Here is a 15392-nt window from a genome sequence, read left to right on the forward strand (position 1 = left end):
ATAAGTCTTTTTATCAAAGTAATTTTCTTTCTCTAGAAAGTACTAAAAGTGAAGTGATAAAAAAATCCTTTTACCTAAATTTTTTATCGTAAAATACAGAAGTAATATGCAAAATATGTTTCATCTCTGATTTTAGATTTTATCATATTAAAATATTTACCAATGGCTTTTTTAAGATATTTTTTTTTATCTATTTATAAAAAAAAAATTGTCTTTTACTTAAAGATCAAAAGTTTTAGATTTTTTCAACATTAAATATACAAAATTATTATTATTATTATTATCATTTTGATATTAAAGACATCTTGAAAGAACTGAATAGTAAATCCATTTATAAGTATAAGTATATACATAAAAACATGTTTCTTTATAACTTTAATAAGTAAAGAGCTACAAAACTTCTTTACTGATACTTTCACCGCAGAAACATCGAGAAGGTTCTAGTTATTGGATTGATATTTCCTCCATTAAAATATAATATGAATAAATATATATATGTAGGAATAAATTTGTTCTGTAACAGTGAAAAAAGCAATTTTGCTATTGCAAATTCCAATTTACTATTGTTTTTATAGAATATTAAAAAGTAATACCATTAATAAACTTCCGAATTGAATATCTAGTTTTTGATGAGTTCTATATCTTTTTAATCGAATAGTAAAACTATGACTGCCATAGGAGTATATCGAGTTTATAGTTTTCGCGGTTAGTGAGGACGTAAAACACGTCTCTTCCCTTATTAGTATTGATATGACGAGTGACGCGATATTGACGTTGTTTTTTTTAGATCACGATGGATTGATTGACAATCGGCGTCAATTATTTTTTATCGAATAAGTTTTAGATGATATTACCTCTTCTTTATTACGTAAAAAAAAAAAAAAAAATATATATATATTTGACGTTTAAGTTGTCGATTTTATTCGTTCCCGATTGACAGATTTTTTTGTACTTTGACGACTTTGATTGACTGTTTAATTTTTTAGATAAATATCAAATGAATGTTAAAAATATCACACGTGAATATTGAATAAATAATTTATTTTTAAAATAATAATAAAAAGTTCAAATACATTTTTTTCATTTTTTAATTACTGTCTTTTTGAGGTGTGCAATATAATAAGCGAATTTATTTTTACTAAGACAAATTAGCATTTAATGAAAAGAAGAAAATTGAGTTTAATTAAAAGTAAGTTAATTATTACAAGTTAAGACAGATTTTTTAATAAAACTCAAACAAATTAAATCAAAATGATAATAACGGCATTAAGATATAAATTTATTCAAGAATTATCATTAAATTTATAAGTATTAAAATTATTTTTTAAAATAATATTGTGGTACAATTTCTTGGATTAATTTTTTTAAAAATTCAATTTTTTTTTTGTAGCTCCGAGTATTAAAGCTAAAAAAAAAATATTTTTCATGTTTTCTTTCCTAATGGCTTCGATATCAAAAGATATATTAAATTCTTGAAATGTTGCATTTTATATTTATTTTCAATATTAAATAAAATGTTTCTTAAAAAAAAATATTTTTCTCCATTTCTGGATAAAAATGCGCCTCAAAATGTTTATACTTGAAAATTGAAACTAAATTAGATAGATTTAAAATAATATTTCCGGAATCGGAACGAAGCTAACAGAGATATATAAAATGAATGACCACATTTGGAGATTATGGGAATATTACCATAAAATAACTATTAAAAAGGAAGGAAGGGGAGTAATCCGATTAAACTCTTACACAAATTATCCTTTTTCTTCAATAACACTCTAATTAAGTCGACTGCGGCGGATTTTGTTTCGGATTGTAATAATAATAATGAAAGCTAGAGCAAAGCTGAATCCAGAAAAACTAAAGTATAATTTTATTTTATATTATAAAACAGTTTTTTATTTCGTTAATTAAGTAGATTATTAAGTTTTGCCGTGCGTTGATCCATGCACACAAAGCAGAGCATAAGAGAGGGAGGAGGACTGGATGATAAAAAAAGTACTTGATTAAATTTTAAAAAATTCAACCCTCGAACACGTGCGGCGATAGTTCATTAGTTCTCTTGTGAATAATAATTATTGCCCGAAGCATCCTTTTTTTTTTTTCCATTTCCTTTTGTTATTGTAAATTTTCACTTGATTACTTAATTGAACAGAACAGAATATTGTAATAAAATAAAAATTATACCTGCATCGATCGATAGAGAGTTTGTAATAACATCGAGGAAGAAGAGAGTGAGGACGGATGTCGCCCAAAGCGACTTGTCGCTTCTCCAGGAATCTCGGCGCATCATCAATGCATGAAATTGCTGTTATTTATTTATTCCTTTTTTGCAACACCTGAAACATAATGAGATAATTTTTATTGTTATTGTTAAATTTTTTTAGTAAAATTCATGTATTGGTAATCTTGCAGTCAATTTTAATTGAAAAATTAAAATTTTGCTTTATTAAATAATAAATTTTGTTAAATGGTACTGTACTTTCCTTAAATATTGATATTTTTAAAGATTTAAGCTCATCCCGATGTTACATTCATCAAGAGCTTTCATTTGAGTACCCACATGCATTTTCATATATTTTTCATATATACATATATAAAATATATATAAATATATGAAAAATTAATGTGGGTACTCAAATGAAAGGTCTTGATGAGTGTAATGTCAGGATGAGCTTATATCTTTAAAAATGTCAATATTTCACAAGATACAAGGTAATTTCCTAATTATGTATTTAGAGCATTTTCTAATTATTGCCGAAAAAATAAAAATGTACATTAAAAAAAATTTGTCAAAATCGTATTATATATAATAAATATACATCGATTAAATAATAAATCCTCTTGTGAGCATGACCTTTAATTAAATAAAAGTAATTTCATTTATGTAAAAGCATGTATGACAAGTTATAAATACACATCGACTAAAGGACCAAATTTAATCACATTTAGCTTTGATTCAACATACATAATATAAATATAACTTTTAATTCATCAGTCTGAACAAAATGGAGGATATTTATCATAAATAGATAATCATATTAATTTGAAATCAGTGGCAAATATTTAATTTCTCCTTCGAAAATGAAAAATCAAAAATTAACACACGGTTAATCGATAAGAACCAAAATAAACTATTGATACCCAAATCAATACTCAGATATCCAGTAGCGAAGATTTAAAATAATTAAAACTGACCCAAGCCAAAGTTTAGCAATAATTTATCCAACACTAACCATAAATAAATGAAGTAAATAAAAAAAACAAACCAAGATTTTTATAAAACTTTTCTACTTGATCTATCGGGGTCGTTTCCTTCATGAAACTTTTTAATCAACAATGAAAAGAAAAGAATAAGTATTAAATTAAATTAAAACTTTGTATTATCGTTACTACCTACCAGTAATGAGAGCTTTAAAAAAGTAGTACAGTATTGAACCAAAATAGTTTATTTTTTTTAGTTGCTTTTTCAGTGTTTGTCTCGCTCAAACATCCAAATGAATTTACTGTGTACTCAAACGACACAGAGTAATTAATTAGTGCCTTTTAGATATCTCGCGACGTTGTATAGTGATAGTAAAAGAGTTGACTGTGAATAAGGAACAGATTGAGGCGGGAGTAGATAGAAGTCTTTGAGAATTTGAGCTAGTAGACATAACAAGCGCACACTTAAATGTTTTAGTACCCGAGCAATTTCAATTAACATAAAACAGAGACAGAAAAAAAGCTAATGAAATAAAATAAAAGGGTTCATAAATTAAGAGATGGACGGCATGAAAATAAGGATAATAATAAAGATAAAGTTAAAGATTGAGATGAAAGTAGATAGAGTTCTTAAGCTGAAGCTGAAGCTGAAGAGGAAGCACCCGAGGGGTAGATACCAAGCCAGTCTAAATGTATAACTTAAGACGGGGTGAAGGATGGGGACGGAAATGAAAGATATGTAAAATGGTAAAGCAGGAGTCGTTATACTATACGAATATTTAAAATTCTAACGTCCGCGTGAGCTTTCTCTCTCTCTTTCTTTATTTCTCTTTACTCTTGAGCAGAATCGCGTTATTCATGAGCCGAGTAGACCGGAAGAAGCCTTCTCGATTGTTGAAACTACCGTTTTTCATCTCTCTTAAACTCGAAATTTTTATTCTTCTCTTTTCTTCTCTTCTCTTTAGATTTTTATTTTTCTCGCATCCTCCTCGAGCTTAGCTCAGCTTTTATTTTTCACAAATTTTCTTTTTGGGCCTCGGGCGACCGCTTCCAGCGCAAACCTTTTTACACGTACGCAAATATCCCCAGTGTGTGACTTGAGAAAAATTTATTCTCCTCTTTAAACTCTCTTGACACACAAAAAGGTTTTGTTTAGATTTTTAAACACACGATCCATCTACTGAAGTTTTAGATTTTAGATTACACTGTTTACTTTTTTTTTTCATAAATTTTTTCATCGGAAAATTCAAGCTCAAGATTTTTTTTTTTCTTTATTTTTTAAATTCAATTTGGCTATTTTTGATAAAAAATCAATTTATGTAAATATAGAATGCATTTTAACATTAAAAAATTAAACTTTTCTTTAAATAATCGCCCTCAATTCGGTCTTCTAATGGCAAACTTTTCTCACATCGGAAAGTTGATTATATTTTATATTCATCCCGAATCAAAAATATCTAAACCAATCATTGATTTATATAAAGCAGGTCACAATTATATAAAATTGTGATTGAGTGCCAATTAATAGTTAACTCTACAGAATAAAATATAAAACATAAAACTCAATTACGAATTAATGATCCGTTAAAATCGTTATTTATTAGTATTCAGTGTCTCTTGCACATGAAAGTTCAACTTTTTTTTTTTTTATTTATTTTAATAAATTATCAGTGTTACGTTTAATTCAAATTATATATTAAAAATCACATTAATTTTCAATGATTAGCGACCACTTATCATTAAATATAAAATTTCGTAAATTAGAGGAATTTTATACGGATTTGATGTATCGTCGGATAATTCTGAATAAAATCGCAGTTTTATATACAGAGGCTTTAAGTGCCACTCTGTCAAATTTATTATTAAAAATTTAATTTTTAATTTATAATATTGAATAATTGTAAATAAATCAATTACAAATTTTTAATAAACAGTTTTAAAAAATTATACAAATAAATTAATTTATTAAACTATTTTTTTGATAATTTAATAATTTTTTTCCAATAAATAAATTTTTTATAAAAAAAAATACTTAAAAAGAGTTTTTAAAAATTTGCACAAGTGAATTTTTTACTTAATTTTACGTTAATTGCTATCAATTTATTGTCAACAATTGAAGAAAACATTGTAGTTAAATCAAAGGCTTTTTTTTTCCTAGATGATGCATTTAATAATATTAATTTATGAATGAAATTCTAGTAAATACTCGCAACAAAGCCGTTAATGTACTTTCATATTAACTTTACGCTGCGAATAATATAATACTCTTAAAATATTAGGTGAATATCTAAATACTTCTTAACAGATTTATTAATTATTGTTGATAAATAAATAAAAAAATTAAATCCGATTAAAAGAGTTTCAAGATAAAATACAAATTATAAAAAATTATTTTATCATTCACTGAATCCGCTGAATACACCATTAACTTAAAATTTCAATGAATATAATAATAAGAAATAAAATAAATTTATCTTTATGGATTATTAAATCGCTCGGATAATCTTTCTCGAGAACTATGTTCAGAATTTATAAAAACTTTTAGGAAGAAACTCGAAGTTAAATATTGAATAATAATAATTCATGATAGTCTGATTATATTTCTCATTATTCAAGTAGAAATAAGGGAGATAAAGATAACTACAATGAAACAAACTGAACAAGAACAAGATGAAGTATTCAAGACACACATGCATATGTATGCATACATGTATATCTCTAAAATATCATACATATCATTTTGTAAGGCTCATTATTATTCGAGAGGATAATCCGCTCGAGGATGAAGCACCATATAAATAATTCACCGGTATTTAATGTTTAAAAGCGGCAGACCTTAGAATATCGCGATATTCACAGACACGTAGTTGGCAGGCGGCTAAAATTTGGAGCAAAACATGTAAACAGCTTGAGTGGAGGTCGCGGGTTATAAAAAGAATTAGGATGATGTTGCTCAAGCTAAAGACCAATTAGGTGCGATCAAAAATAGTTTCGGAAACGATAATCTTCGGGAGAAAAGAGAGAGAGAGAGAGAGAGAGAGAAAAATTTGTCTCTTGACATTTAGGATCGATATATCCGCAAGCATTTTATTTTCTCGGCCTCTGTCTCCGTCTTGAAACGCCAACTTGAGACACGTCAATTTCTCAACCGAGCTTTTTATCTTATTTCTTTAACCTCTTCCTTACTTACTTTCCGTTTCGCTTTCTTATTCGTTCTCTCCATCTCCATCTCCATCTACATCTATATCGGGTCTGTTATAGTTATATGAAGGTACATAGTGCTATCCCAGATCCCAACAGCTTCTTCATCTTCTTTTCCGTTTACTTTATACATCTCTTGACTATTGGACCTTCCATCACCTTGTTATACAGTCTGACGGATTATTTTATTTCTCCTCATTTTTCCCCCATATTATTAGATTCCTTATTCTTTTTTCGAGTTTTTTCATTCGCTACCATTTTTAAAAAAATGGGAATTATTCATACTGACTGCAACCTGAGAGATTATTTATTCAAATTTACGTTTCATTAAAAATTCATCCAATGACGCAAATTTTTTTTTTATAAACAACCTTTTTTATTAAATCTTAAATTTTTTATTAAAGTTGTAGAAATTGAAAATATTTTCAATTTACACGGAGAAAAATGAGCTACGAACTGGCAATCGGTAATATAAATGGGTAATTTTTTTTCTTGGGGGTATTATTTGATGAAAGTTAAGGATTTTTATTTTTTATCAAGTATTGAAGCTCTAAAATTATTTTTCGACATTGAAAAAATTTTTTTTGTGTGAATTTGACATATTTTTTTATCAACCTGACGGCCAAAATTCAAGTTTCGAGTCAAATTGATAGCTTTTAATGATTTTTTTTAAGTAGAAGCTATTAAAAAAATCATTTAACTCAAAATTGCTTGAATTAAATATACAAAAAAAATTTTTTATTATTAATGAAATTATTAAATTAATTATAAGCCTGATTTCAATAATTGACAATGCTCATCCAGCATATTTCGAAATGGATCGTTTTATCCTTGGATGAGATTTAATGTAAATTACGATAATGTAATTATTAAATCAATGAAACATTTCCAAGTTAAAATAATAATTTTTAAAAAATTGTACAAATTAAAAAAATAAAAAATAAAATATTTTTTATTATTTTTCTGTATAAAAAAATATCCCTCTAAAATTCTAAAATTTATACCAACATCAAAGTAACTCGCAGCAACATCAAAATTTTCCAATAATTAAAAATCCATCGAACATTGCTTGAAGCAGATTTGGTCGTACGATCTGGATAATTTATCCACCAATATAATAAATAAATTACGACAATAATATAATTGATGATCCGGAATGATGCACGAGAGGTAAAGTTATTGTGCGGAATAGTTTGTATTGGAGTTCGCAGCAGCATCATGCACACAGCGGACATAATAATACACGGTAGACATGGAGAGAATTATCCGAGACTAAACTATTACACCTTCAGCCTTTGTATCTATACCATGTTATGATATTATATCTGGTGGTATCTTCGCTCATACATGCACCCAATGCAACTGGGAGTCTCTTTCTCTCCGGTGTGGGTGAATGGTGAATCATGATCATGATAGAGCGACGAGCTTACTGCCCGTGACAGTCGTTCGCCAACCTCTGGCCGGATGGCATGTGATAGTGTTTTATACGGCACCATGCATCATATAACTAACGTTTTAATGTTTTATTTGTATCACGCGCCGCAGACTCCGTATAAATAATACGAGTATGTATCAACTCACATGAGTGAGTTTGGCGAACTGCAAGCCAACTAACACCGGATGTAGGTCACCGCGCTGACGGTGTGCCGGTGTTTCTGTTCCTTCCGGGTCGGCCAATCAACCGACAACTTTCTATTATTATTGTCGTTGATGAGTTCGCATAGCTTCCAACTCCGAACAACGGTGCAATCTCCAGTCACGTTATTCTACTCTATTCATTTTTTTTATTTTTTATATTTTGTATCGCTGCACTTTTTTTTATGTATGAGAAATTTTATTTTTTCACGGTAAATTAATATTGCAGTTTAATTTTTTTCAACTAACGCAGCAATATTTATTCCGAGCTGGGTTTAATATTCGTTTTGCTTGAAATATATACGAGGTATGCAATTTTTTTTCTTCGGGAAAACAATAATTCGATTAATTATTCCCCGAAGTTTTGTTTTATTATTTTAAATTTTTCAATAACTCATTCAAGTGTTTTATTTTTACACAAAGGCTGTGGATATTTTTTTTTTAATTAATTCGGTTTTTTTTTTCAAAGGATTAAAAGCTTTTTGATGACATGTTTTTTTTATAAATTCTTTTTCAATGAATTGAATACTCTGTTAATTATTTACTTTTTGGTTTTGTTTGTTTTTATTTTAATTGGAAAAATTCATAAGTTAAAAACATGTTTTTATACCTGGAAGCGTATTATTAGTTATTAGCCCAATCGACAATTTATTTTAGTTTGGATATATACTCTATTTGAGCAATGTATTAATGTTTTTTATTTATTGACCAAGTTATGGGCCCCAGTAGTCAAATTTGCGAAGATAAAATAAATTACTTTATCATCGAATTTGTATTTTATTCTCAATGTTATTTCTAATTTAAAAAATTGGTAATTTTTAAAGTTTTTTTTTATTAAATAATTAATTTCAAGAAAAAAAAATTTTATTCAAGCAAAAAAATTATTAAATCAAGTAAAATTGATTTAAATTAAAATTTTTTAACTGCAAAATTTTTTCTTTAATTAATTAAATTTTTTTTTAATTTATAAAAATACTTAATTCATTAAATTACTTATTACAATAATATTCATCAGTATAAAAGCTTCGTACTAAAAAAACCGCGTCCTAAATCAACATTAAATAAAGTAAATGGTAAAATAATTAAAAAAACACATTATTTTTCACAAACATTAAAAACATTTCATTCCCTCCACTTAATTAAAATCTCAAAAATCAAATATTACTCCAATTAACTCATTTCACAAGTATACATTATAAAACCTGAATACCTAAAATTAAATTTTCATTTTAATGAATCCTTTTCCGTGAAACATTTTGTTTACTCGACTAATTATTTTACCACAAAATGAAATTTTAAAAATTAAACTAAATTTTCCCGACTAACTTAAGCTAAGCTAAGCACTGAACTCGTTCACTTTCTAACAAAGTAAAAATGAAAAAAAAAAAAAAAAATTAATTCTCACAATTCCGAGGGCGAGTAAATCGTAAAAATAAAAATAAAAGCTCGTTAAAAAAAATTTATGTTTTGATAAATGAAGCCGATATTTCTGAAATATAACTCCCGGGTTTCGCGGATACATCGAGAGAGTTTTCAGTGATAAAGGCACGTGTTGCGATACAGAACATATTTCATCCGGTGAAACAACAGAGAATAAAAAAGGAAGTGTGTAGTGTGAAGTAGTATAGTATTTAGGTAACACAATTAAAAAAAGTGTAACAATGTCGTAGAAAAGGAGTGTGAAATCGTTGACATAAAAGCACAACAATGCCTCTCTTCTCTTTTTCCGTTGTTTAATGTCGTGCGTTTCGTCCTCTGTGTTCTGTATTCTGTGTTTTCTGTACATCGTTCTTGTTTGCTGTTTCATTCGTCCTATCACTGATGCATTTTATTTATTTGTTTTCACCCTACTTCCACTTCTTCTATTTTTATTAAACTCTACGTGATGTGAAGTGCAGTTTAGCTCTCGCTCATCTCGCGAATGTCCAGTTCAGTTTCCAGTTTTCCCTTTTCCAGTTTTCCCAATGCCCGGTCCGAGAGCGTGACTGTCGAACTAAAGGAGTACTATTCTACTCTTCTCATTTATACATACATACATACACATTTTCCGTTATGTTACGTCCTTACGGTACGGATCGTAAAACTTTGACCTCGAGATTACCTCAGGATATCTTTCCTGGCACTTTGCGAATACTATTATACTGTAACTATTATTATTATTACTATTACTATTACTATTACTATTATATAGTATTCCGACCATTGTCACTACTACACTCGCGATGACTACTCTACGACTATTTATGTTATTTTACATGTATGTGTATGACTACCACCTTACACTACCCATTTTCTCATCCCTCTTTCCTGCTTTACCTTGTGACAATTTAAACTTATTTTATTTTATACTGCAAATAGAACTGCGAAATTGAGGGTACGGGGAATACTATAAATGTATAAGTATATACCTTCGTACATACGTAAATCATAATAACACAATTTCACTGTAACGAGCTTTTATGATAATGAAATATTTTGTTAAGTAATGCAAATTATGGTTTTGTTTAAAATTATTTTATTTTTTATTTATTATTATTATTATAAAAATTTTAACATGGTAATTTAATCCATATTTTAACAACTAAATTTTTGTTTTATTATATAACAATTCAATGCTGAGAAAAAAAATTATAATATTTTAATTTTTAATACAATTTTTAATTATTAAAAAAAAAATTATTTTAGGAATTAAACTAGTTCCTTAAATTTTTTTTTTAATTTTTTAAGTCTCAATAAATAAAAATTGTCTTAAAAATTAAAATATCACAGCTTTCTTTTTGTATATTAAAGTATATTATAAATTATAATATAAAACAAAAATTTCGTTGTTTGAATATAAATTAAATTTCCAAAAATAAAAATTTCATCCTAAATTCTTGAATTAAATGAAGAAAAAAAAATAATAATGTAATTGAATCAAATATAAAGTTATATCAAGCTATATTAATCCACTTTACTATCACGAAGTTAATAAAACTTTATTAGTAACTTCAATACTTCGATCCACGAACCGAAATTCCTACGGCTTAACTTCATCGTTTAATAGTATCGACAGCTTTATCTTTCCAACCTTTTACCCACAAAGTATTTTGATTTTGATTCATATTTTTACTCTCTAACTTCGTCAACAATGTTTAACGCTCCTACAATAGGAGCGTTACAATTACACTAATCATTTAAAGTTTTAGCCCGAAAAAAAGCTAATTAAACTATCAATTAATCAATTAAAAGCATTAATTAATTAAGTTTAAATGCTATTTATCTTTAACCAATAATCAATATCGACTGTACTGATATATACGACCGCTTATACTAATACCAATGCGTTTTTATTTGTAGGGCGTATTTATTTATAAAGTAGCTATCACTAGAAAACCACACAGCTACATCAATCCAGCGAACTCGCCAAACTCTCTTCACTCTTCTCTCTTTTCCAATGTGAATAGGGAGTCTATTTACTGTCCAATAAATTCAAAGCCCAACGACACAGAGAAACGATATTACCTGGTGTACAGAGAGTTCACTACCGAGCATCGAGTAGAGGGTAGAAGCTACTATACAGAATATCCACAGTTAAGTGCGCCGCTATACATTGGAGTAATATATAGGGTAGGAAACTGGCAAGCTAGATTTGTCCCTTATCCTCTCCTCCTACTTCACCCCATCTCTCTCTCTTCGTTAACCTGAGGTAATCCACACAAGACAACTTATACCAAACAAACTTTTCGTAATGCAATTTACTCCGATGGGCAAGTTATTTCAAATTTAACCCATGGGGAATTGGTCACCTATATCGGGTTTAGTTATTTTATTAAATAATAATCGGTATAATCGATTTTATTTCTTGAGGTCGTTGCTCCGGCCAACGATAATATTTATTATTAATTATGCTCCTCAAATCCAATTAATCCGTCTGACAATTAATTATTTAATTAGATCACTTTATTAGATTAATATGACGTATTTCTTATATTAACTATGCACCCGGTCTCTCAATTTAATCTCCGCACGATAATTTATTTTAATTTTTGAATTTTAAACTAACCGATATATACGACTTGACACTTCAAATTTTGATAAAATTATTCACTTATATGACGACGTTAAATGTTAGATCATACTTCCAAAGCTTGCGAATTATTCATCAGTTATTCCAATGTGATGTAATTTTCATTGAATAATTACGTTATGTATAACTTCTGAGTACTAAAACCAGTTGAAGTATGGAATTGAACTTTAGCTTCTTTTATTATGTATCGCCAAAATTTTAATATTTCAAGCGAGAGTAATTATTCAATCTCTTGGTATTTAAATAATTGTCCTTTTAATTAGTCGACAATTTTAATTTTCATACAGTGTGATTGAAAATAAAATTAAATTAGAGGAAATTGAAAAACTAAATAAGCGAGAAATTGCTTATTTTATCACCGTAAAATCACCGAAATTTAAATATACACAGACTGTCATGTGGAATAATTTCAGTCCTCATGATATTTCAATAATTAACAAATTCAATACTCCTGCTCAGTTATTTTATCCCAAACAAATGGTAATTATTTTGCAAGCTAATATAAATTGATTGACATCTTTTACCCATGTATGATTTAATCTTTTGATGATAAATATTCATTACTATTATAATTTTTTTTAATTCTTTCATTATAATAGTAATTTTGCCAATTATAATTATTTTGATTATGAAATTAATTATTTATCAGTCAAATAATCTGCTACGGATAAATATTACTTCACAAAGCAAAAATCTTACCTAATAAATTAAAAAAACTAATTATGTTTTTAAAAGTACTGATTTAGCTATCCAATAAAAATTTATTGGCTTATAATAATTCAGTAACTTATATGTAGGTAAAGCAAAATGTTCATTCATGCTTGTATTTATGACACAATTTTCATCTCTATAAAATAGCAAAATATGATGGCAGATTGAATTTATAATAACCTGATGATGAAAACGAAATTGCTTTTGAAAGTTAGCCAAAAAATAAACCATCTCTTTGATGAAAAATGATTTCAAATACTGCATTATTTTTTGAAAATGATTACTCCAATTGACCTAGTAAAATTTTTAGATCAATCTATGTGACTGCCGTGACTTTTTAACTATAAATAAATAAAATTCTGCTTTTTTAAATAATGTCTTTTGTTAAATTGCACTGTAGTTTTTAAACTATTAATGTTTTTAAAAATATAAACTCATCCCAATGTTACACTCGTCAAGAGCTTTCATTTGAGTACCCACATGCATTTTTATATATTTTTAATATATACATATATATAATATATATAAATATATGAAAAATTGATGTGGGTACTCAAATGAAAGGTCTCGATGAGTATAACACCGGAATGAGCTTATATCTTTAAAAATGTCAATAGTTCACGAGATAAAATTTTCACTGGCCAAGAAATTTTTCTTATTCTCTTAATAATAAAAATAAAATGAAAAAAAAAAAAAAAAAAAATATTCAAACTTTTGTTAAATTCAGTCAATTTCAGTTCAAAAATTTTTCCAGCTTAATCAAAGTTCACGTGTTTCTGCAAGTCAACATAAGCTCACTGTAATATAACTAGAACTTTTCAAAGTTTAGACCGCGGTTCCATCTACATGAACTAGAAAAATATTTTTCATCCCAATTCCAGTTAGTGCTCACAGTAATAACTCAAATTCTTTCCCTTTGTTCTACTTTTCACGTATTCTATCAAAATAACGGTAGTCTGAAAACATATCGTATAAATCTCACAGAAAAAATAAAAAAAAAAAAAAAAACCAGAAAGAATTCCAAGTTACAAATCAAGATAATTCACACAATTATTTCCGACGAATTTATTAGAGTCCTCCGTCAAGTAGAACGTGTTAAAAAAAAAATTAAACACGCACGTATGGCCACAATTGTCAACAATCAACAATTACCAGCTTTCGAAACGTAATTGCAATATTAATGCGCGATATTAATTGATAATTGTGAAAATTTCTCAAGCGAACTTTCGGACGTATTGTTACAAATAGAACCCGTAATATTTTTTTCCATGAAGGACAAAAGGAGGGAATTGGAGTGGAATGACAATGAATAAAATTACACTGATGACAAACTGACAATAATTGACGTGAGTGTCGGCGGAAGCGTTAAAGAGAAAAAATAAATAAATAAATTTTCTCTAGATCCAAGGTAAACTTTTTTTCACACTTGACAGTCGACTGTCTAGTGGATCCTCGACTCGAGTTCGTTGAGTTAAAACTCCGTATCAACTCGACTTATTATTCTATTCTATTCAGCTTTCAGAATCACGGTTTTTAGTCTTGTGTACTTCTAGTTGAGTCTACTCGTGTAACACGTAGCAGTAAGTCACGTATAAGATTTTAAACCAGCGAGTTTGAGGGAAAATATAAGAATAGAATTGGACGTAAGTGCCGGTGGAGATGCGGCAAAGGTGGCGAGGAAGAACAAGAAGAACAAGGAAGTTGGGTGTAGAAGGTGGAAAGTATAAGGTGGGTTGTCATTCGAGACGAATACAAAGTACCGGCACTTCGGGTCTTCCCATGGGAGACAAAAGAGATGACGCGGTTCCCATTTCCGTCAGAATCGACTTCGACGCCTCGTTACCGATTTTACCACTTACACCTTTTCTTACACCCCTATATCCCTCTGTAATACTCAGACCAGTGATACCCCGGGCGTCTTTATCACGATTTTAACCGACGAAGTGAAGAGACTGATTTATTACGGCTTATAAATTTATTAGAGAGCTGAAAGTTTTATCCGAATCGAAAAATTTCCTTTTTTATTTATTGTTCTAAAAATTACTTTTTTTTTTTTTTTGAAAACTACAAACTGAACGCTTTTATCGCTTTAGCCTTTGGAACGGATTCCATTTATTATTTTTTTTTATTTAAAAAAAAATAAAAATAAAAATAAAAATTGAACTGTCAAACAAAATTATATTTTAGTTTTAATTAAAAAGCGTAAGTATTTTTTTTTATTCCACGTTCGGTTTAAATATTTAAATACTTCATCGAATGATCCAAGTTTTTTAAAATTGTTCATTCAACTGTCAATTATAATATGTATTTAAATAAACTCTCGACGAGAAATAAAAATAAACAAAAGTTTATATAGAGGGTTTTAATAATATTTCACTCATACAAAAGCGTATTCGTACACATACGGCATTAGTAGCATGAAATATCGCGAAAATAGATTAATGCTCTTTGAATGAAATTTCTCCAATTTATCGACAACCTACAGTCGAATTCTATTAGTTTCATTATTGTGTTAATAATTACAATAATTGTTGTTGCTATTGTTGGTTTTGTATTTGGGTTGAATATTAACTAC

General features: G+C 28.0%; 1 protein-coding gene across 1 annotated transcript in view; it reads right to left on the minus strand.

The window, feature by feature from the left end:
• Window positions 1-15392, minus strand: part of LOC141530382 (uncharacterized) — a 33961-nt gene that overhangs the window by 17127 nt on the left and 1442 nt on the right. The window contains exon 2 of the mRNA XM_074247444.1: window positions 2185-2336. Within this exon, the coding sequence (XP_074103545.1) occupies window positions 2185-2290 (106 nt within the window). The 5' untranslated portion in view covers window positions 2291-2336. The remainder of the gene's footprint in view (window positions 1-2184; window positions 2337-15392) is intronic.

The sequence above is a fragment of the Cotesia typhae genome, unplaced genomic scaffold (genome assembly GCF_013202065.1).
Source record: "Cotesia typhae breed Kobodo isofemale line unplaced genomic scaffold, CoteBio_Ctyphae contig_5, whole genome shotgun sequence".
NCBI classification, from domain to species: domain Eukaryota; kingdom Metazoa; phylum Arthropoda; class Insecta; order Hymenoptera; family Braconidae; genus Cotesia; species Cotesia typhae.